At 36.3% G+C, this 24,879-nt stretch overlaps 1 protein-coding gene across 5 annotated transcripts in view; it reads left to right on the forward strand.

The window, feature by feature from the left end:
* The window catches only part of diaph3 (diaphanous related formin 3), a 125,168-nt gene that overhangs the window by 40,811 nt on the left and 59,478 nt on the right, over positions 1-24,879 (forward strand). For 3 of the 5 annotated variants that reach the window (XM_023953384.1, XM_023953385.1, XM_023953387.1), the window contains 6 exons: positions 4,877-4,909; positions 5,708-5,803; positions 8,258-8,352; positions 10,870-10,971; positions 13,851-14,090; positions 19,445-19,574. In XM_023953384.1, coding sequence (XP_023809152.1) covers positions 4,877-4,909; positions 5,708-5,803; positions 8,258-8,352; positions 10,870-10,971; positions 13,851-14,090; positions 19,445-19,574 — 696 coding nt within the window. The remainder of the gene's footprint in view (positions 1-4,876; positions 4,910-5,707; positions 5,804-8,257; positions 8,353-10,869; positions 10,972-13,850; positions 14,091-19,444; positions 19,575-24,879) is intronic. The other 2 variants (XM_023953386.1, XM_023953388.1) reach the window with 1 other exon arrangement.

The following is a 24,879-nucleotide window of genomic DNA, read 5'->3' on the forward strand; positions in this document are numbered from 1 at the left end:
GGTGAGGGCAGCGATCATCTTCCAAATAACAAGTGGACATCTACCTGATTTCTCTCCTGCTTCCTTTGCACTTGCTGTCAGGCTGACTGAAGTGTAGGACCAAGCAGTGTCTGAACCATACACCAAGTCAGCAGTCAAACTGTACAGCCTGTCTGACTGTTCTCCTACCCTCTATTGACTGTAAAGCTGACAGATATGTCAGAATGGTGGATTTGTTCACTTGCTGTCGACAGCTCCCCTCCTGTGGATTCTATGTCTTACAGTAGATTTTGCTCCTGGCTATCTTATGGGTAATATAGATATATATATATGTGTGTGTGTGCATGTGCATATAATATGTATACATATTTAAGTACCTACATGGGTGTGTCTGTATGTGGTATATGATACAGTATTGCTAGTGCAATACTAAATTTATTTGATTTTGAGGAGTTTTACCTATAATATTGTTTAAAATCCCATTTATAAAGCTGTATATATGTGGAATATTTCGCTCAGCTACAGATTCCTTTATAATGAGCTAAATTAGGAAGTTCATTGGTGAACAAATATAGTTATAATAAGATGACTCCTTAAGGCAGGATGCTGTTTGAACCCTCCTCACCTTTTGTACTCTTATCTGATTTTTCTAGTGGTAGATGTTTTTATGATCACATTTTTTCATTAATAGATTCTTGTCATGATCAGAAAAATTCAGCTTGGGTAAAACAGGACAAATATTACATGTGGTGCATCTTGGGATTTGGTCTCATTGGACTCAAAAAGGCTTTCTGAACATACTCACTGAAGTTCTTGACCCAGTTGTTCATCCGTCAATTAAGCAAAAAAGAAGTTATACCAGCTTCTGATGTATCTATAGATGTTTTGCATGTATAGATTTGTGTTTTTCATTTGCCTTATTTCCTTTTTTTTTTTTTTTTTTTCCAGTGGGGAAATGTTTTGTTCTGGTAGTCAAATTCTGGGTCAGCGCTCGGATATAAATGGAGTGCAATCTTACCTTGCACTGTTTCTTAAAATATAGCCGTGTGCTTTTTGCAGAACAAATCAAGGTTGTTAGTCATTGTCTAGGAGTACGGTAGACTTAAAAAAAAACCAAAAAGACTATATTTATCTATTTGTTTTCCTCTCCAAATTAGGAATAACCTGCTGCTTCTTTTATCTTTGCAACTGTCTTTTAAACTGTCTAATTTTACAACCTGCCTATAGTCTTTGCTCTCCACCTAGCCATTGATGCATTCACAGTCAGGCCTTCTTTTTTCCAAACCAGATTGCTTTAGTATAATTAATGACAGCCTATATAAAAGGTCAAACATTTAACCTTCTCCTTGATCTATAATTGTCACTCTGACTCATTACTCCTGTTGGGTAAATTTAAAGAAATGGGTTGAAAATCATCCTCTAAAAATCTTTGTTGCCATAAATATTATCAGTATATTTTTTTATGTAATTACTTTTAAATATTGCACACTGTTAATTAACATAGATCCCACAATTTACTATTACCCTGTTGCTGTGTGGGGAAAAAAAAACAAAACAGACAAGTTCCAGGAAGTTGTTCTCTCTGATTAGATATTCACGTTGATAACATAAAGTGGTGTAAGTGGAAAGGGCGGAGCAGAAGGATAGACAGATTTGTGTTTGTTTGTGTGAAGGGGGAGGGGGGCGGTTACATTTGAGGTGTTGCTTGTTTGTCTCTGAGGCCTGCCTGTCATGTCCAGCATCAGTCATGCCCTTTCACAGCAGTTTTATTTCATCCACCACTCCCTTTAGTGCTTTGATGGGAGAACTCGCTGATACTTCCCTGTGGGAAAGGATGCTGTGTGGTGCGTCTGCCTGTACGTATAAATAGATGAGTGGGACAAAATCCCACCTGAGATGGGGCTAACTCTAGATAACAAGAGTTTTGCGCAAGAAAAGTAATTTTTAATGGAATCCACTTGTTAAAATGTAGATGTTTTTATTTCTTATTTCTTCTAGATTGTCTCTTGTTTTCTTTTTTTGCTCAAAATACCTTAAAATTAGAATATCTTTTTACATTTTTTTAAAGCACCAATCACGTTAATACCTGAAGTTGCTGTTTGACAGTAGAATTGGCAGTTTTTCTACTGCACAAAAGCTATACTCAGCTTTGCTATTCATCTTATAAATAAGGACTAAGGAATAAAAAGGACAATTTTTATTTTATCTATTTTTTTAAAGACAAAATTTGTGGTTCCCACTGGTACGTTCATAACATTTCTTTGGTACTTAGCTGTGTTAACAGGTTATGATGACCCTGTTGAAATAAAGTAGAACAAACAAGCATGACAGCTGTATGAAGCAACAGCTAAGGCCTATGTGGAGCTAAGGATTGAGTTAATCTTTCAATCAAAGATCCATGCCCTTCTTTTTGAACAACTGTCCTTTAAAATGGTGAAATAATTTTGACGCAGAGCAGCAGTGAGACAAAAACGCTAAGGCTGCGTTCACACTGAAAACAAATTCTCGTCCTCCTCCTCTGTTTAGACGTGCGGTAAATTTACTAAATGCTTGTCCCAAAATGTGTTCATAAACCTGACGCTCCCACCATGTGTGGGGGGGAGGGACTGCGCAAGGTTTTCAGCCTCATCGCTACATGGAACCATTGACCGTATATCTGTAGACCCGTGGACCCAGTTTGATGACTTGCTGTTCTATATTTGTCCAAGAAGGAAAAAATCAAAATAAATATAAAATTAGAGGAAGTTTTTATTACTGTCTTCATGTAAAAAAAAAAAAAAAATAGCATGAAGGCAAAATTCGCCACTTGTCAACACATCGTGGACCAAAGCTAAGTTCCTGATTGGTTGACACAATGCAAATTCTTTGCCGAAGTTCAGATATTTTAACTTGCGTCTGATTTTTGTTTTTTTTTACCATTCAGCGTCGCCATGGCTTAAACGAACTGCCACCAGGCCGCCACGTCGCACTCATTGCTCATATTGCACCACAAAACCTCTTGATTGCATCTGTACATTGACTTAACGTTGAAACTGACCGCTCCCTGCTGTGCAAATCGCACAGCTCAACTGTTCCAGGTTGGTTGTGGTTTAGGTCACTGCTGTTGCTGAGGATTTCTTCAAATCACAAACTGAAACACTCTTACACTTACTCCTAAGGTGTACATTTCTAATATCCCAAAAATGTATACAACATTATTTTAGACTGTGAAAGGAAGCTCAGTTAAATGAGCATCCTGTTAAAATCTACATTAACAGTAGCTCCTTGTTGTAAGGTAATGAGGCTAACATCCATAACACCATATAAGAATTATTTTACCATATATAAATGTTTGTCATGTACGTATTAACCCTGCGAGAAAGTGGATCAAAACTAGTTTTTATAAAAATATAAAGACTAAAACTGTGGTTCCTACTGGTCAGTTTGTAGGATTTCTTAAGTAGTTAGCTGTGTTGACAGGTCATGATGACCCCGACCCTTTTGGAGAGGAAAAATAAGTAAGGCCAACAAGCCTGACAGCTGTAGGAAATAACAGGTAAGGGTTCTGGGAGTCGAGTACTGAATGAATCTATCAATCAAAGGTTCTTTCCCTTGTTGCTGTAGAAATTTGATGACAAATATAAAATAGTCACACACAAAAAAAGGGCAGAATTTTCATGAATACAAATTTAACCTAAGAGTGGTAAAGGTTCAACAAAGTTGTTAAAATACTTATTTTGTTTTGAGTTCCAACTTGTTTGAAATAAAAAATGAATGGGAGCTAGCTAACGAGCTCACAACAGTTGTACCTGGTTCCAATTACTATTGTTTTTTTTTAACAAGCTCAATCTAGAAGTCAAATGTGTTTACAAAAAATGATTAAAACAATTACTAGAATCAATAAATCCTCCCAGACATTGTAGCTAAAAAGATTTTTTTCTATTTCTTAGAAAAAAGGATCCCCTTGTTTGGCATCCTCCTCTGTTTTGGTATTCTAACACTGTGACTTAGTGTGCAGTAGCACAAAGGAGCAGATGTTTTTTTTTTTTTTTTTTTTAGTGAAGCCGCTTTCTTACTTTAGTTTCTTTGCTTTTACTTGACCCTTTGTTTTGAGTAATTTTTTAGTACTGTAATTGGACCATAGAATTGCAGTGTGACACTTCTCGCTTTTTACCACTTCCTGGTGTTCTCTAGTGAATCTTTATCTTTCCTGGATGATTACACCGTCAGATAAGCACAACTGTTGCCACCCCCTCTGATTGATTAACTTGAGACCTTTGACCTTTTACAGGACATCTTAATTGGCTGATGTATAATCAGCTTCCTTGAACAGGGCTAGTTTTAAAGCCAGACAGATTTAGCAGTGTTGGAAGATGCTGAAAGTCCATGTGCTGTGTGATTTCTGTCACTGTCTTTTATGTGAAATAGATGAATAGAATGGGTTGCTTTTATACATCGAGTCAACTCGTGGCTTTGAGTGACCACATGTAAACAAAAGAAGGGTAAATGAGTGTATCACTGTATTTCGTTTTGGGTGGCTTATTAAATAAAGGCATCTTTTTAAGCCTAACAAAAAAATCCACACAATATCTAATTATTTAGAATTTTTCCCCAGAGTAATCCTAACGAATGTTAAAAAATAAAAAGTATTAAAGTTCCTTTAAATTGCTTTATTAACTCTTTTTTTAATCTTTATTTTGATGATGTTATTTATTTATTGACGCTATTTATTTTCTTATAAATTTAAAGCTTTTATAGCCTTTTAGTCCTTTTCTTATTTTCGTTACATTCAGTCTCACTTTGTTTTAGAAGATTTTATTCTTTAAAAAATAGCTTTTTTCATTCTTCTCTTCGTCCATGTTGAAGATTTTCCCTTGTTCTTCTTGTGTGTCCCTGTTTCTTCTCTCTTGCACACAAGACTGTGAGGAGAGTGTACCAACAGAGGAGCAAAGTAAGTCTGAGGATAGCTCAGTGTGTGGCCCTGTTTGTGTTATTCGGTGCCCAGTGGGGTGTGCCATTTGTGTGTGTGTGTGTGTGTGTGTGTGTAGTTGTGGACATGCGTTTAGTCTTTTTCATGTGAGAGCTCCAAGTACACCTCTTCACTTTTTAATTAGGTACAGGATCCCTGAAAGAACGACAAGCCAATGTGGAACAACGCACAATCCTTCCTGCGGTTTAACCCCTTTCCTCTTCCAGGCTGTTCCTTTATTTGGTTCACTCCTGTCCTTTTCTCTCAACTCACACACACACAATAATTACAGCACCAGACAATTATCCATATACTCCTGGGATGCACATTTTGTTCTCTTAATCTGGTGCCTTGAATAATTAAAAACAACCATGGATTTTTCTTTTGTAAGCGTGACTCAAGAGGGCGCGTTCTTGTCTGATTCTTCTAATCTGAAGATATCCTCAAACTTAATGTGGTTTTGATTTCATTCTTAATTTTTGGTTTGTGTTTTTCAAAATCCCTCTCAGATAAACGTTTAACTGGAGTGTGATCACTGTAAAGCCCATCCTTTATTCTTGTGCTGGTTGTTGAACCATATGTTTTTGCTACTCTTCTTGTAGTAGCAAGATCCTTAGGACCTTTATACGTGTCTTTAAAAAAAGGAACAGATCATGATCCACTTAAAATATTGGACAGTAATATAAAAATGATGTCTTTCATTTATTGTTGTTTCATGTATGGGTAGATGATGTATGCATGAATTCACATTTTTGTTACATATATTTATTTGATTTTTAGTCAAGAAAGAAGAGGAGGACACAGAGGACAAGAAATCCATAAAGAAGAGAATCAGGGAGTTGAAGGTGCTCGATCCCAAGATTGCACAAAATCTGTGTAAGTATATTATTAACCTCTTTATACCTAGATTTAGATCAGTTCTTACTGATTTATTGCGGTGCTGTTAGAACTTTTATTTGTATTTGCTTCTCTGTTTCAGTAATCCTTCTTTTACATGATTTATTTTTCATCGTGGGGAGAATTTTACCTTTTCTTTTTTCTGGAGAAGCATGAAGCAGAAACAATGGTTTTTAGATGAAAAATTTCGTTTTGAATCTTTTTGCCATTGAAAACAATAAGAGGGGGAAGTGAGCTGAATCAAGTCATTTAGATGCATTTAATAAATTATAACAAAAACTGAATAACAATCAGGAGGAGTTAAATACTCCTTTTAAACAGTTCTTACCTAAATGTCTTTTTTTTCCCCAGTAATGTCAAATCACATGTTTTCCGTCCTGATATACACAGGTGTCACAGCACTGTATCATGCACCAGCGGTCTGTTGGGATATTTTCTTCCAGTATTTTTGTGTACAAACAGCTCTTTTGATTTGCCCTTTTAGCGCTTCTGTCAGCCGCCATTCCTTAATTACATTTCAAACTCAGAAAACAGATATCTAGTAATGATTTGCTTTGATGCTGCAGCCTTCTCCTGCTTAATGGGCTTGAATTATGCAGTTTACCTTTGAGTCTGTGCCGGATTTTGGGATACGGTTTAAGGACTTAAAGGTTCTATAACTCAAAACATGTTTCCTGGCCTCTCCATGATATTTTATACTTCAATATAAGTACTTGGGGTTCTGATCGTCCATAAAACTGAAATTGCTGATAGTTACTTATTTTTATCTTCAAAATTAGTTAAGAAAATGTACCAATGATAGACTAGTTTCCCTGAACTTTTCAGAACCAATTTATCACTGAACCAACTCCATTTGGAGGTCAGTTATTAAACCGTTTACCCTTTTTGTTTGTTTGCTACTTCCTCTTTGTTGCTATGTTACCCTTAATGCAAACCTTGCCATTGAAGACTGACTCCACATTGTGCTTATTAGCAATGTGAAGCATCCATTGAAGGGTGTGCAACATGTTCAAAGTCTGGCATGCACACTACAAACACGCACATGTATTGCCTGAAAATGATCCTTCCTAGATCACCGGCCATTAATGAGGATGCTGCTGATCTCTTAAGAGCTCTCAGATCTGCATTCGCTTATATTAAGTGGAGCTGTGACCTTTGTTTTATAGGAAAATGAGAGTAATCAGCCCAGCAACAGTAATAAATCCGGCATCAGAAAGTCTAAAAAAAACAAAAAACAAAAGTAATAAACGTGACAAGACGGATTGAGGTGACTCACAGAGGGAGAGGGATTTAAAGTTTTTTAACTTTATAATAACAGTTTAGTGTTTTAGTATATATATATATATATATATATATATATATATATATATATATATATATATATATATATATATATATATTTATCTTTCAGCACACGTGTCTTCATTGATTTTTACAGTTTAATTTAGCTGATCCTTAATCTGTATTTTTTTTCATGTACAATTAGTTTAAATGTGTTCTAGCACTTTACATATTGTGATTATCATAACCGTGTATAGGGCATGCAGCGCTTATAGTTCTGTTTTGCTTTTTAAAAAATCTGAAATAAAGAAAACAAACATTTAATCTAAGTTATTACTAGAAGGATGGTGCCCCCCTCTGAATGCAGTAAATCATGCAGTGTCTCTTTATTTATGTTCAGAATTTCCAAGAAGTTTTGACTTATACCAAACCTGTTTTTGAAATATTTTCAAATTTCTCTTGTTAGAAACCTTTAGTTAAAATGCTATTCTTTATTCCTAGTAAACATCCAAACTAATAAATATATTATTTTTTTCATAAAGTTATTTAAAAATACATATTTTAGTTAGTGGCGTGTTTTTAAACCATGCACACACTTAAATACTGGAACTTAATATAAAGTGGTTCTTTCTCCTCTCATGACTATTGGCTGTTTCTGTTTATAAAGTTAAAGTGCTGCTGGTGGCTTTTTTGTTCACACTGACACCATTTTACGTTAAAAGTGTTGGGTTTTTCATGTTTTTTAATTTTTTCACAATTTACACACATTTTACAGTCAATCTAGTATGAAACCAATCCCATGCCATTAAATAGGGTAATCTTACTGGCACAATTTATCTATTAGGAATTGTTTTGTCTACAATTCTATCCTTTAATTTAAAATAGTCAATTGTAAATAATTTGTCTCAACTTTTAGATTTGTTAAAATAAAAATCCACAAGCTAAGTTAACTTGCTCTGTTAGTGCATTCCTTCTTTTGTGTTTTTGCATTTTTTTTTAATTCCCTCAATTCTTTATGGATCTGCTTTGATTTATTTCCCGGTTTGGTTATCAAATTTATTTTGAATTGATTAAGCTTGCGCTATAGACATTCTTAGATCATCTCTGCGTTTGTCCCAGCCTCTAATTTGTTTTCTTTTTCTCTTTATGAAGCTATTTTCTTGGGTTCCTTCCGAATGCCTTATGAAGAAATTCGACGTATGATAGTGGAGGTGGATGAGGAACAACTCACCGAGCCGATGATCCAGGTACAACAGGTTTCGCCTATAATTGTACCATTCTGGCTAAGATTCAGCCGCTTTTCCATTTCATCGAACCTGTTGTAATCAAACTATCCCCGCTTTGTTCTGAAATGGGACGGATACTGAGAGGTTAGTCAGTGAGTGAGCAGCTTTTGTCCTGAGGCTCGAGGCAGATTAGTTGTGCTGCCTTTCTCCTACACTGCTGGTAAGGTTCATGCCAAAACTGTTGCCTGTCCTTTTGATCAGTTTTCTAACTTAAAACAGCATGCAGCCTGCGGCTGAAGCATCAGACATCTGTAAGCCCCGCAATACAGCAGGTGTTAAAGCAGTTGGTGTGCACAAACAATCTGTCAGTAAATAAATAAACAAGTACTATGCTGATGTTCAGCAGATTTTTTTATTCTGAACATATTTTGACGTGTTACAGTATTTTGCTTTGTTTCTATAACTTCAACTTTTTAAACAGTTTAACAAAGTTGAAATCACCTTTCTGGATCATAAATGGATGCTTACAGGGAATTCATCTTGTGTATAATTGTGTCCAGTTTAGCAGATGTTTGGCAAATATTATCTGTGCTGATTCTTCACAGGTTTATGAACATAAATGGTATGAGGAATTTTCAGAAATAAATAAAGCAATCAAGCTGCTGCAGCTCAAATTGGTGTTGAATCTGAAACATGTAAAGCTGTTGATAATTAATGGTTGTTTACCTCAAATACTCACAACAGTTATTTTGCACAGTCAACTGATGCAGGAACCTGATTACTTTATCACTACTTACTCTGTCTAATTTCTTATCTACAATATGCTCAGGTGCAATCTCTATAATCTAATGTCCTCCGTGTTCTTCACAGGGCTTAATTGTTCTAACGTAGTTTTTGTTTGGGGAAACAGAGAAAAAATTGCTATACCATTTTAGAATACTCATAGTAAGGAGAATAAGATTAAGGGGGGATTTTCTATAAGAAGTCACCCATTTAAACTTAATAGTGTTTTCATAAAGACATTTACAAAACACATTATTAACAAAGATGTACAAAGTTTAAAGACCCAGTCTAATTATTGTTTGAGCTATTTTAAGAGCCTTCAAGTGTGATCATGCCTTTTTTAGGCATCATTTATTTAGCAAGACTGTGTAGGGTGAAAGGTTGAACACCTGAGGTATGTGTTTACACACTATCCCGCTAGCTTAAAGACCCTCACACCCCCAACCTAACATCACCAGTGCAACAAAGATGGGGAGGAATATTGGAGCTATCCAGCCGTACAGTTTTGAGCCAGATGCCAGCTCAGATGAGGAAAATGAAGACGTACATGGATCTAGGCCAACACACAACCCAGTTTTGATCGACTCAAACACTTTCCTTTTATATACACCATATGCACATCCATCTTTGCAAAAGTTTGGATGGTGTTTGTATTCGTGGGCAAAACGCAGACACGCTGTCTCTAGGTTTCCATCATGAAATGATGGAAACGGAGCGAAAGGAGGTGCCTCAGAGATCGAGATATCTTACTTCCTGTTTGGAACATTTGCTCACAAAAAAAACTACTATTTTAAAAGTTCTTTAGTGTTCCAAAGCCAGAAGCAAACTGCATTTTTTTGTCTGCTCTTATTTTCTGCAATTTGAATAAAAAAATACTCAGAAATGCAAATTTAAGATTTATATTAGATTTGTCAATGATCATGAGAAAAATACCACAACAAAATGTTCAAATCACCAAAAACACAATTGTCTTTGTAGTGGGTCTTTAAAGCAAACTTATTCTACTGTTTAATTCTACTTTAATGCCAGTATTATAAGGATATTGGACATTTCTATTTGATCCTTTCTACATTATTTTGTTCTTAAACCTATAGAGAAATAATAAAAACAAATTCTTCTGCTGGATGTATTTTTAACTCCACCTCTTCACTCACACACTCACTCACAGACACACAACTCCCCATTTCTCCAAATGTTCACAACACATTTCCAACCCCCAAATGACAACATTTGGAACACATGAATAAAAATTGGCATATAAATTAGTACAAACGTCTGTACGACTGATTAAAAGGCAATTTTGGAAAAAAAAACTTTTTAATTGAATTGACATCCCACAAGTTGTGCACTAAATGTAGGCGAGGTTAATGAATGCTGCTGATTATTTGTCTGTCAAAGTGTGTTAACCAAACTGAAACCAATTAAAACGACTTAAAGTTTCAAATGTACACGTTAGAAAATTAATTTGATCAGCTGTAATTTACAGCACAAAAGAGATTAATAGTCATAATGGCAAATTCAATTATAACCCATCAGAAAACATGACGGTGATGGCGAGACATTTGTTTGGGTTCCAGGCATAAATAACTGATTTTCCAGTTTTCTCAATGAATTGTTTCTTTCTTGTGGAACTCTAACAAATGCAAATATGAAAATGCTCCATCTGTAATTTAATTAGGTGTAGTTGATGAGCATTTGTGTAAAATGATTATTTATTTCTTTTTTTCTTTCCTCATTCTGTCCTCCTGATTGCAGAACCTGGTGAAGCACCTGCCAGAGCAGGAGCAGCTCAACGCTCTTGCCAAGTACAAATCCGAGTACTCCAGTTTGTCAGAGCCGGAGCAGTTCGGTGTTGTGGTGAGTGTTCTTTCACGCACAGGCGGACATCATCCAAACTGCACCAACACCTATTTATACCCGTTAAAACATGCCCCTGCATGGCAGAAGTTTTTTTTTCACTTCCCTTCTAAAAAGTAATTTGAAGAATAAAAACCCTGTTCTTGTCCCTTTCGCCTATAATATTAAAAAAAGGAAAAATGTGCTCTTTTCATTTTCAACTCGAAGTGAAGTCCAGCATGGATTGAATGGCTGAACAGAGAACCGTTCCAAAAGCTGATTTGATGTGTTGGGAGTGTAAACTTTGTGGTGTTTGCGTTTCCCCCTCGGTGTCTTTATGAGGACACACTCGGGCACACGGCAAGTGCTTTCATGCGATTAACATAATCTAAAGCTTTTTAAAATTCTATCTCTGCAAGCCATAAGAAAAAAAAAGACGAAACAAATGTCTGCACATTAAAGAGCAGCACTGCTACCTAATTATGTCGGCATCATTTTCTTAAAGACCTTCCAAAGGAGGCTTTACCGGAATTATGCATGAGTGCTGGAGCCGCTTTTATGCGTTCAGTGTTTTCACTGAGCTAAAGAACTGACAAAATATACAAGAATCCACTTCTTTTGCTCTTTTGTATTCATCCATAAAAGAGATGGAGTTGGGGGAGGAAGGGAGGCACATTTACGTTTCGTGTATGGTCATCGGGGAAGCATAGATTGCAGAAGTACGAGCTTATACATTGTTCTGCTGTTGTGCCTGTGTGGGCCCATGGAGGCCTGTGTGCTTTCACCTACATGAACAACTCTGGTTAACTCAGTGCAAACACATATGCTTTGTTGTTTTAGTTTTCATCAACTGCTACACGGATCATTCAGCATTTTCTTTGTTTTTGTCTATAGGTGTTTTTTATTCCTAAATCTTATCAAATGTTTTACTAAAAACACATAATATACATTACTTTTGAAAAACAAATCATCTATGGAAAATAATTAAAGAGGACTTGTTACTATTTTAAGCCTTATGTAAAAAAAACAAAAAGTGTATCGGAGTCTTGTCCAATAGTAGCTGGGACAGGCTCCAGCAACCCCGTCTCCCTAAAAGGATTCAGCAGGTTCAGAAGATGGATGGCATAAAGCAAAATACTTATTTTGCCACAATTTTACGTCTTAAACATTAGACAGCAAAGAATAACCAGTTTGTTAGTCTCACTTTGAGCTGCTCTGCACATTTATTCTCTTGTAAAGAAAAGATACGCTACAAAAAAGCAGCATATCTGTAATCTATCCTCTCAATGTTAATATGTGTTTTTGCTTCATTAACAGGCACATATTCGAAGCAGTTTCATTGGAAAAAAAACATTTTTAGTCATTTTTATCTATATTAACTATATTTCTTTAATCTTTTTTTGCATGTGTTTAAGTTTAAACTGACGGTAAGGGGCTTTTAATGTGATTTTTTTTTCTTCCTTTTTAGTCAAACCACTGAAAATGTGCTTGAGTTCTGTCTTATTTTTAGTATTATCGTTATTTTCTTAAACAATGAGTACGATAAAAACAGATTCATTTTACTCTAAATTGAAGATAATAAAGATATTTAATAAAGAAAATCCTCACTTTGGAGAGACAGAGAAAGGAAAACAGCGTAAACTTTATTCCCTCTAGTTCCATTTATTGTTGGATTTATGTGTTATTCATAAGGTATACAATATATGTAAACATTTTAAAAATTCTGTTTTCAGCTAAACTTACATCTTACTAAAAAAAGCCAGATTCGTTTGATGCTCTGCTACATGCACATGCCCTTTTCTTTTTCTTTTTAAATAAACCAACTGTATGTGGAACAAGAAAACATGCATGCAATATTTCTCGCTATGTCATTTTTTTCCCTCTACTGTAAGATTGCTTTTAGCTTAAAAATACATATATTCTGCTTTTATTTCAGATTTTACATTTGAAATGAATAAATACATATAAACACTAGAGATCAGAAAGGTTTTCAGAAAAGTTTTTTCCTCGTATTCTGTTTCTGTAATTGTTACACAAACTCTTTTCTTCAAATTCTCTCTATGGCTGCATTTCTGTCCGTAAAACATCCCAGTGCCATCTGTTAGCTTTAATAGAAACAACAGCTGTCCGCTTTCATCTGAAGCTGCAATGTTGCCCTTGTTTTCTTTCCTCCATTCCTGATTAGGATCTTGTCACCAAAAAAAAAATCCTTATTGTGTCATTTTTTTCCCCATTTTTCTTTCTGCCATTATGTTTGAGTGTTTTTGCACTTAATTTCGCCTCGTAATTTGGTTATTTTTCTTTCATACAAACACAATGGTACTGAGAGACACTGAAATAGTCATTTGATAAGATTACAGTAGCTATAATTAAAGCCTTGATGGAGGACATGAAACCACACAGCCAGCTGTTGTGTGAAACAGGCAGTTAGGACCAGCCTTCCTCACCATTTACCCCACTCACATACACAAACAGTGTTGTGGCCAGGTCTTGGGCCCAATGCAATATTTTCTAATTTTCTCTAATTGTGTGAGAGTGGTAATCTAAGGCAACCTATTGTATATTCCACCCCCTCTTCTGTCTGCCCTATATGGACACTACTTCCACTATTAACTTGGCATAGCAGGGTCCCAAATCAAATCACTGCCAGCATCTATTACTACTGCCTAGCAACAATATCTTTTCCTACTGAATAAATGTTTTTCAATTAGATTGACAAACTGAGAGTTTGAAAAGTTTTATTCTGGATCTTTTAGGTTTGACTTTGTTTTTCCTGAAGTGTTTTTACCTCAGAATATAATAATTCCCTCCCAAAGCCCTGCTTTTGTTTTGTTTTTTTAATTTTTTATATAACTCAGTTTTGTTTAAGCCTCTGAAATTTGCTATTTATTTTCTCTTAGATGAGTACGGTGAAACGGCTGCGCCCTCGCCTAAGCCACATTCTCTTCAGACTACAGTTTGAGGAGCAAGTAAACAACCTGCGCCCGGATATCTTGGCAGTGAATGCCGCGTGCGAAGAGGTCAGGAGGAGCCTCTCTTTTGGCCGCTTACTGGAGCTTGTACTGCTGCTGGGGAATTACATGAATGCCGGCTCTCGAAATGCCCAGTCTTATGGCTTTGACCTGAGCTCCCTTTGCAAGGTAAGGCTTGAAATGCTCACCTTGCCATTGGCTGTTTGCTTATAGTGTGTAGTCACTGACCCCTCAAGTAGCTAAAGTTAAACATGAGTAATGATCAATAAAGCTTTTTACTTTCATCAGTGGAGTAAATGCAGTTTATACTAAGTCTTGTTGCAGCACGTTTTATTTTATTGACAAAAGCTAAACTAAAGCAAACTGAACTTTACATTTTTAAAGGGATTTAGGACCAGTTGGTCCAATTTTACTGCTGTAATATTTTATCTTCAGTGGTTGTTAAACATTATCTCCTTGGGGTGTTATGATTAATTCATTTATTTGATAAATCTATTTATATTCCTACAACCCAACCAGATTGATCTGTCTGAATTGAATCAACCTATACCATTAAAAAATCGTTTCAAAATTAAATACATTGATTTTAATCAATATAAGAAAATACCTTTTGGGTTGAGGCGTGGTAAGTTTTACTGTGACATTAAAACGACCAATTTTCATCACAGCGGACAACACACATGTAATAGAAGCGAAAAACGATCAAGCCATCACTACAGGACCATACAATGTGGTAAAATGTTCCAATGTTCCATTTGTATTATATTTAGGTGGAAAAATAACAGTGAGCTGAATTTTATAAAACTAAAATGTCAATAGTTTTAAATATATATTGTTTATTTGTACATATATTTAATTTACGCTTGATTATCTTGCAAGAAACACAAGACATCCGGAAAACTCCACCTGCATTACTCAGTACCCAGGTATTTATCTTTGAGTCAAACTGGTCACATTTTTGGCTAAAGATGTCCTGGAGCCATTTTAGGTCGGTGAATCAAATCGGATTGTTCAAAATAAACCAATAACCAATATTAGCAACCACAGATTTGTTGTTAAAGTTGTTCAAATGAATTGTTAAATCTCTATCTCCACATAAAAAGTTTTATCCTCAGCTGAACAGTAATGTTGGCTGCTTCACCTGCATAGCAAAAAATAACTGAAGCTGTGACCAGAACTACTTTAAAAGTTTGCACACTTCAGCACTGCTTATGCATCAAGGGAAAAAATAAATAAATGAAACGCAAACCTATACCTGTGGATTTTATGCATTGGGAACACAGATCACTAAGTTTCTCTGTGTGGTATTGATGGTAAAACAGGATGTAGTCTGTGGAAAGCACACTCCTTCGGTGGTTACATTACAGCTGTTGGCGTACGCACTGCAGTTTCCACAGTAACAACCACTGCAGCCATTTGTCAATGCCAGCTCTTTGCCCTGTTAGACTCAGATGCTTATTCTCATATAAACACAAGAGCATGTGCCAACCATAGATTCATACCTACATGATGGATTGGATGCATTAGTATGACAATAATATAATCAATCAATAAAAGTCTATTTCGGATGCTGCTCTTATGCTTTGTTGAGCAGCGCCGTTCCAAGGTGTCAGTTTCTTTCTCTTCATGCTCATATGGTATGCGATGATGGCGAGTCCACGCCACATACAGGATATACCGAGGAAGACATCACCTTCGTTCCTGCCCCATAGTTTGACAACTTAATTCCATGACACACTCCACAGCACAGGAAAATTGCACCCAGTCCAGATGGAAACAGTGAAATGTTTACATTGTCAACTATGATTACCATCCATCTACATTCAGAGGACCTTTTGTGAACAAGCTCTTGAAGCTCCAAAAATTAGCAGAAATGAAAAGAGATGAGAATGTTTGATTAGAGGAGATAATGCAAACATGATTAAACCCAGCGGGTTTGAGCACACTGCTGTCTACCAATAGATCACCTAGAGAGATACACAGCAAAACAATCTGCAGGAGGGATACACAGCAGGAAGACTAAGAAACATCTTGCAATTAGGCTGTAAAAGAGCAATGATGAGAATTTATCTGAGAAAGTGAAAAATTGGTGCATGTGGGCTACAGATGCAGTAATTGCAGGAGTGGTCATCACATTGGGAAATTGATTGGACTACGAAAGTATGAAAGACAAAATCAACCGTTGCACAATTCCTGAAACTTTAAAAGTGTGTTGACAGATTTGTTTGAAAGCATCCAGCTGACATATCCTTATAATTATTACATATAATTGTAACCGAAAATCTAGTCTCTAACTTTTTATTATTATTATTTAATTTATTCATAAACGGTCCCCCTCCTTGTTTTTCATTTGGACAGAAAATGACCTAAAATGTTTGAATGTCTTTACGTCTGACTGATGTTAAAGGAGGAATTAGACTTGTTACATTGCAAGTAATAAACTACTCAAAACAAATGGAGACAGAAATGTTTTCAACACATTTGCAGAAATTTCCCAAGTGATAGATATGAATTAGTGTAACACTTGTGGTCATAGAATTTTACATTTTGATTATTCTCTTCAATTTGTCACACTCAAGATTTATAGGAGACTTGCCAATTGCTGCTTTCTACATTTCTTGTCCTTTCTAACTTGTGTAACTAGTGTTGAGTTAATTAAAACCTATTTTACTTAAATTGTCTCAACAAACTCTAGAAGAGAACCAAATCTTAAGCCCCGATAGAGATGCAGTGCATTTTAGCTTTTTATTTTGGATGTTTAATATGCCTAATACATTTGTGAGCTCTTTGCACCAGAATGCACACATCGTTTTTTGTTTAATACACTCTTAACTATGTTTAAAACGAGCAGAGATTTGAATTCCAGAACTTCAACAGTTGCTACTAAATTCAAGCACAGCTGTGACTCCAACTTCACAATTTAGACTTTGCAGTCGACAATGTTCTTTTAAAGGACAGCTGTTCAATGTCAGTGAAGGGCGGACTGGAGCTCTATAGAAAAGGTTAATAAAAAAGTATGTTTTTTTCTGCTACAATCAGCAGTGGAATGCAACCTTTTTTTTTTTTTTTGCTAGTATGCTCCTGTTTGGATTGCAAAGCATGTTTCTGATGTTGCTTGCAGAAAAGTGAAGGGGATTTTTTTCACCCCTGAACTATTGTATACATTAATATTGCACTCATTAAATTACAAGATATTTTTTATCGACTTATGGAACATTTGTTGGGGTATGGTTAAAATTGGCACATTGGTAGGAAAAATATAATTCTTAAAAAAATACTAGCTGTCTTCTAATATTCCCACACCAATTTCAGGGTTTCTCCCCCAAAATGTGCTGCAATATGTCTGGGAAGGTTCTCATTTATTATTTATTACTTGTTTATCTTGAAGTTGAGGCATAAAATCTGGACCCAAAATCTTCTCAAAATGTTTAGAAACAGAACATTTTTAATCCAGATGCCATGACTCAACTTTCAGACACTTACTGATAGAATATACAATTAAATGACTGCATTTCTAATATGAAATCTTTTTTGACAAAATCAACACTGTGATGGACGATTTTACAACTTCTAACACAGCTTTTCAATTTGTCTCAAATTAGCAAAAAAAAGAGCAAATTTTCAAAAATCTTTCCATAGCTTCCTAAAATTGTAAAACAAGTATCTAGATTCTTGGCTCTACTAAATAGCTTCAAAACAACTGCAGTTATAAATTCTTTAGCAGTACAAGACTAAAAGGTTTTATATATATATATATATTAACGTATACTGAAATGTCAGGCTTTGACGTAGAATTTTTTAAAATTTTGATTCATCTAAGAATCAGATTTTTATTTATTTTTCCATCCTAAATTAGCTTGTTCATCTTTTTTATCTTTTATCCTGAAGTTTCTAGTCTTTACTGCCCTCCATTTCATTTTTGTGTATTAATTTGACTGATGTCCCTGCCACAACATAGGATTTTGCTCCACACTTTTATAAAAAACAACTAAAAAAGCAGTGTTTAGCTGCAAACATCAAAGGATCATGCCGTTTGCACACTGCTATCAGTCTTTTTTAGTTTGTCAGCAGCTCACACTTAAACTGAAGTAAAAAAAATTGAATTCTGTGATGTATGGGACAAAGAGAAAAGGTATGCACATTGTACACTGTGGTTGTTTTCTGCTGCCAGCCACCCACTCAAACACACGAGACCTCAGTCCTACAAACGGCACGTTATCTGTCAGGTACTCAATAATCCAGGCTTTTGTTGAGGCAACCGCAGCACAGGTTTAGTCATGTAAAAAGCATAGGAGAAGTAGAGAATATGATCTGCATGGTGCCCTTCTAGATGATAGTCGAGCCTAAATCAAGTAGATGGTGTCATTTTCAACTGCAGGTCGATTTTGAAAGTAAAGTAGCCCCTAAAGCACTCTAACTCACTCACTTAGGCAGGTCAACAGTACTGTCTAAGACTTTTATGATGAGTGATGTCAGATCAACTGGCCCATGGCCTTCAGTCAGAGGAAAGAAAAATTCTGGACACTGAGAGACAAAAGAATGAACCTAAAAACAAAACAACAAAAAAACGTAGGGAGTATTTTGTAAATACTTGAAAGGATGAAATATCTTCTTTCATCTGACAGTTTTTTGATTATGTGTTCATGTCATAAAACTTAACCTGAAATTATTTTTGCATACAGTAAACCTCATTTTTTTGAAGATAAATCCAGATAAATGCTCCATCGTTTGCTTTTTGAGGGTCCTCTTGGAGGACGAAGGTTAAACCAGATATTTATTCAAAGGACAACAATTTCAGTTTCATCCTCCCTTTGTACTATAAGTATACAATCTATGGTTTCCTCCCTTGCACACAGTAACCTGATTTATTTACTGCTGTAAACCTGGGCTTGCCAGTGCTAGCAGCTCAGGAATGAGAAGGTTAAAAAGATGACCTGGTTTCCACCAAATGCAACTGATTTATTGTTTCTAACTAAAGCAGATACTTTGGAAATCCCATAGAAACCACAGGAAAAGATAAAGTGAGAATCCTGCAATAGCCGGCAAAACACTCTGCCACCCACGTAATGTAACGTAAAATGTAATCATTTAATGACAATCGTGCAATCAATTAATTACATGAGCAGAGCAGTTTCTTCATTACAGAAATAACATGATATATTAAGATTCTACCCAATTTAGGATTTTCTGATCACTTATCTGCATTAACTGTACTGGTCGTCTGTCAGTCAAATAACTACAATGATTGGAGTAGTATTTCTAATTAAAATATCTCAACATTTTTCTCTGCATTAGTTGCTTCACAAAACTTATAAGCAAAATGGAGTTAAGTCTTCAAACAGAATCTGGGCTTACACTGTAAATCCCTATAGTAGTTATGTTTTTAATAACAATGAGCCTTCTCTCCATCTAAAATTGTGTTTTACTATGTCAACTTTTTTTTGGGGTCAATAAAGTTATGTTCATTAAACTTGTCACATGACAAAACAAGCTTTCTAATACGTGTTTATACTTTATAACAGCTGAAGGACACAAAATCTGCAGACCAGAAGACGACTTTACTTCACTTCCTGGCACAAATATGTGAAGAGGAATTCCCAGATGTGATCAAGTTTGTGGACGACCTGGAACATGTGGATCGAGCCAGCAGAGGTATATGCATAAATGACCGCACTGCAGATCCCACTCGATATAATAACACATTGAATGAGATTTGAGACTGGAGACACAAAGGAAAGGTTTAAAACAACACTTTTTATGAAACTGTTTATAACACGGAAAGATCAGTTGTTAATTTTGACGCCTTGTGTTTATCTTCCAGTGATACCTCAGTGCGATAATTGCTGTTATTTCTGGTCTGCTGGTGTTCTCCAGTGCATATGGAGCTTTATGCATTTCCTGTCTAATCACTTTCCCTGGAACTGTTTGTCAGGCAGGATCTTTCACCCGGTCTTTGAGCTTTTTTTCCCCCTTTTTCTTCATTTGTTTTTCTATATTCATGCATTTTCTTTCTTTAATTGTGCAAAACATACACAGAAAATGAATCTTTTTTGTTTGTTTTGTAGCTTAATGAAAGGTTCTGAGACAGACTTTGAGTTGAGAGAAGGCATCTTTGATCATCTGTTCAGTGTGGGTGGCTGTGAACATTATTAAAGCTAAGAAGTGAATGAAATAGAAATGTAGTAATGGTTTCTCTGACCTCATGCTTCATGGAAGCAGTAAGGCATTCTCACTTTTAATGTGATGTAGCACTGAGCCTAATTAAGACATTATGAAATATATGGGTTTGCAGATACAAAAAAAAACTTTTAAGATGAAAAACAAACAATGAGTTTGACAAAAACTTTGCCTCAAATCTGTTTTTTGCTATTTATTAAGTTTTCTCATCATCCACATGAAGAAAGACACGGATATCAAGATATTTTTATTAAAAATTAGATTAACAGTTAATATTTCTAAAGATTAGGACCTAAATCTCGTAATACGTTGTCTCACAGTGAACTTTTTTCTTACCCTGCTACCCTGATAATTCCCTAGGGGGTTTTCTGTGACGAGGTATTTGTTAGTTTTGTAAACGACGTATTTTAACATTTTAGCCTTTGATCTGTCCTACATTATGTTTTCCTGCCGTCTTGTTTGATAGTACAGTCATGTTCCCATTTCCAAATATGAGATTTATTAGAAAAAAACAAAAAAAAAACCCATTTCAGATGCGGAAATAAATAAAAACTGTCCTTATGTGCTTTAGGTGTATGTGTTAGCTTTTAAAGACTGATACAAATGGTGTTTTTGGTATTTTGAACATTTTCTTGATGGAGGACATTTATAAAGGAACTTATTTTTGAAATAGATGAGTATTTCTGACATTTGAAAAAGCTTGTAGTTGTTACGTAGAAGCTACAGTCAGCAGGTCATTAGCTCCCTTTTCTGATGCATCTGCTTGTGGACAAATAGATCCATGTATGTCTCTCTTTGTTTCCCTGGTCTGAGCTGGAATCTAGATCAAAACTGCACGGCTGGATAACAGCGACATTGCTCACCATGTGAGCACAAATGGATGACGGAAAGTGGTGGTGGCGATTGCTCTAATGGTCCCGGCCACAACTCAGAATCAAATTTCTAATGAACTACTGCTGCTCTGCAGAAACTATGTCCTTGATAATGCCATTTTTTTTTTATTGTAATTTAAAGACGACTGGGTACGCTTTTACAATGGTTTAAAAGACGATCGGAGTAGGACTTTAAAGAATTGTCAGATATTTTTTTGCTCACAGGAACGTCTGTAAAAGGGGCAGAGTCTCTGGAGCAGAGCTAAGGTCAGAGGTAAGGTAGAAAGGCAGGGTGGTCAAAGTAGATTCCGTCTTGTTCTTTGTTCATATTGCTATAGGCAGCTCTCAGGAGGAAGCAGCAAGCAGCCGTCTGCGCTGTTTGTATGTGAGCTTCTTCTGTCACAGCGGGTTTCCTCCTGCGCCAAAGATATTTTTTTACCCACTGCTCTGCACCCAGCAGGGAGAAGTCAAAGAAAGTGTGAAGATGGGAAAATATGGAAGAATGAGTTGTGACTTCATTGTTTGGACCCATTTCACGAGGACTGCTTTTGTCTTTGCTGGGCCTTTGATAGCGATACATAATGATGCTCCACGCTGAGTGTTGCAATTCACGTCTCGTCTTGTATCTTATTTTTTTCCCCCCACAAGCTCTTGCCCTAACCAGACGGAGGTTTAAGGTTGAGATCAATGTAAAGAGCAATCCTCACATCCTTCCAGCTTCCTTTCTCTGCACACCTTGACTTGAACATATTTACATTTAAACAATGAGCTTATTCTCCTTCAGTCCTTTTTTCTGTTTTGTGCTATTTTAATATGCTTACATTAAGTATCTTCTTACTCCACAGCCAGTATTCAGCCTCACAAATCCTATTTCTTTTTAAACCAGGCTGTTGAGTGGCTTCCTTTTCATTAATTCTGACAGCCATTCGAGAGGCCTGTAGACACACTAAAAGGCGCATTACATTCACAGACACTAACCAAAGAGCTTAGCTGGGCATGGAAACAAGGTTGGGTAGAGTTAGCAGTAATGATTAGTGTTCCAGTTCCAAAGGCTGCTGTCTTTTGACTCTTAAACACAACCCTTGTTTTCCCCATTGCCATTCCCTCTTCTCCTAGAGGCAAAACTGTAGTTTAGTTCAGGGGTTGCTTTGTGTTTGCCTTTTTTTATTCCGGTGCTTTTCTTTTCTCTCCAGCCCTACAATCATTATGTCTCCTGGCAGTGTGAAGCAGTTTTTTTTTTTCCTTTTTCTTTTTCGGTGATGCCACTGTCATTCTTTCATGTTTTGTCAACACCTTGTTTTCTTCCACCCTTCCTTTTTACTCTTTGTCCCTTTTCCTTTTATATTCGTGTTTTTGCTGTGCGTCATGACACAGTACGGGTGGTGCTTTGAAGGACACTTGAACTAGATGTTGGAATACAGAAGTGGATCAATGCGCTCATCTAGGGGAGTTCATCTTGGACATTTAAATACCACCTGTTTTCTCAATACTAAATAGACACATTACAATAAGAGACATAGTGTATCAAAGACAAAAATAATGTTGTGCTTCAGTTTGTCTCCGAGTCCTGTGGCCCTGGGGACTCATTATGAGCTAATGTGTAGACTCCACAATGCAAAGGTGGGTGTGTAAAACACTGTTAAGCCTTTACTTTGTGGTTATGCCACATGCAGGTTTGGGAATTAGACTCAGGTTGTAAGTCTATGCAAAAGGCCTCCTTTGCATTAAAATACAAAGCTCGCTTCACTCTTTGGAGGCAGTAGTATGGTTCTAAGCTCGGTGGATGTCATTAGCCTTGAGACGCATTTTACTTTTTTCCCCCCTCAGCCTTTTAATGTCCCTCTATTGAGCACTGATCTTTAGGCACTGTGTCTTTTGCCGTGCAGACTGTGCGGATGCATAGATGTGTGTTCCACTCTCGTCTCATTTATTGCACAGCAGGTTGACACAGTAATAAAAGGATGTCAATGTGGGATTTGACCTCTACAAATATTCCAATTATTATTCTTTTGAAACCCCCTGTATCTGTCTGCAACCCCCCTGGACCACAGAGACATTCAAGCCCCAGCGCGGATAAAAATCACTCATGCTTTAATACGAGGTAAAAAAAAAAAAAAAAGGCATGGCTACGGTGAACACGGCTAACAGGGAAGCAGCTCTTCTTTTTTTTACCCCCTCTCGTACAGCACCTGTCATTTCAATTCTACAAATGTAGCATTCTAGGATTTATCGTTTTTATTTCCCATACTTTGTCACTTTTATGATCAACTGCACTCTCCATCTAAAGGACGTTGGCCTTATGTCCGGTCTTATAGACCCATCCAGGAGAGTGGGCCTTATCACAGATTTTGCGGTGAGGGAGAAGAACCTTGTCAGATCACAATTTCACCTGGCTTTAAAGTCCCAGTCCAATCTTCTTTGGACCCATTTTAAAAATGTTCAGATGTCTTTTAATCTTTTAATTGGGGTTATTATTTTATATTATATTTAGCCAAAGAATTGTAACTTTTTAGGAAATAGTTTCTACAGAGCGGCAGTTCTTTATTAGAGATTTGTCTCTGAGCGGTACAGTTTATGATTAAGCCCACCCTCACTTCCTGTCACCCATAGCTGTTTGCATGCTTTCCTGTTAGCTTTCAGTCCCTCATACCCCCAACATAACATTAGCAGTGCAACAAAATGACAAGCAATATTGGAGCTATCCAGCCATGCAGTTTTGAGCCAGATTCCAGCTCAGACGAGGAAAACTAAGAAATACACGGATCGAGTCGTCTACAAGCGGATGCTTTAGAATGGAGCGGAGCGGAGCAGGAAGCTCGTGAAATGCTGACTGTAGCTTCTACGTAACGACTACAAGCTTTTTTAAACCACCTTTCTTCGTCTGCTCCTGATTCACAACGATTTGTACAAAGAAATGGAATTTTGAGCTTCATTTTCTTTATACATGTCCTCCCTCATGAAAATTATGCCACAAGAACACAAAAACCCCACAATTTTCATTGGAGCAGGTCTTTAACCCTTGTGCTATCTTAGATGACCCCACCCTTACATTGACGTGTTATTCCTACCATGACAAAGGTGGATAAAGGTGGAAAGATTTCATGTAATCCATGGACACCAGTGAAGATCACAAATCATTGAAGAAAAAAGGTTCAGAGCACTGTCTAGTGGGTCTAGATGACCCAACTCCCAATGTTAAAATGCCTAGGATAGCACTAGGGTTAAAGGAACTTTTGTGAACAGCTTAAAAAAAATCTCTTCAATAGATGTCACACATTACCGGTAAATCAGTTTTGTTTATTACTTTCTTTTGCTGGCACAACCCAATGCATTTCTTTTTAAGTACTTAACTTGGGGTGTAATTGCAGTACTCCATTAAAATAAAATATAGTGGTTTATAACGTTTAGGGAACATAAAAAATGAATAGACCTGGTTTGAATCCTGCTGAAAGATGTAAACAAATTGAGATTTCCAAATTCTGCTGTAACATTGACTTTTCAAAGTGTCACTGTTGACTTGTCTCTTTTAAAATAGAAGCTAGTGTTCCCACAACCCAGTGAATCATTAAATGCTGTAGTTTTTAACTTTCTGTTTCTCTCACTATATTAGGAGAAAGCATCAAGGAAATAAGATTCCTCAGGGGGTACAAATTGTATATTTTGGATGACGTTGAGCATATTTTTGTAGATAAGGCTTATTTGATATTTATTTGCCTGGAACAGATGCTGCATACAATATCTGATGTTGTGAATTTTCCACGCAAAAATAGTTTTTGAGTGACAGCAGGATGAAAAGTACCAGCTGTTCTCATGTCTTGCCTCGTTTTTGCTTTTTTTCCGCATGTGTGTATTTCACATCATCAGCTCATACTTTACCAAATTTAATAGTGCAGGTAAATTATGCGTCA

This window comes from Oryzias latipes, chromosome 3 (assembly GCF_002234675.1).
Source record: "Oryzias latipes chromosome 3, ASM223467v1".
In the NCBI taxonomy this organism is placed as follows: domain Eukaryota; kingdom Metazoa; phylum Chordata; class Actinopteri; order Beloniformes; family Adrianichthyidae; genus Oryzias; species Oryzias latipes.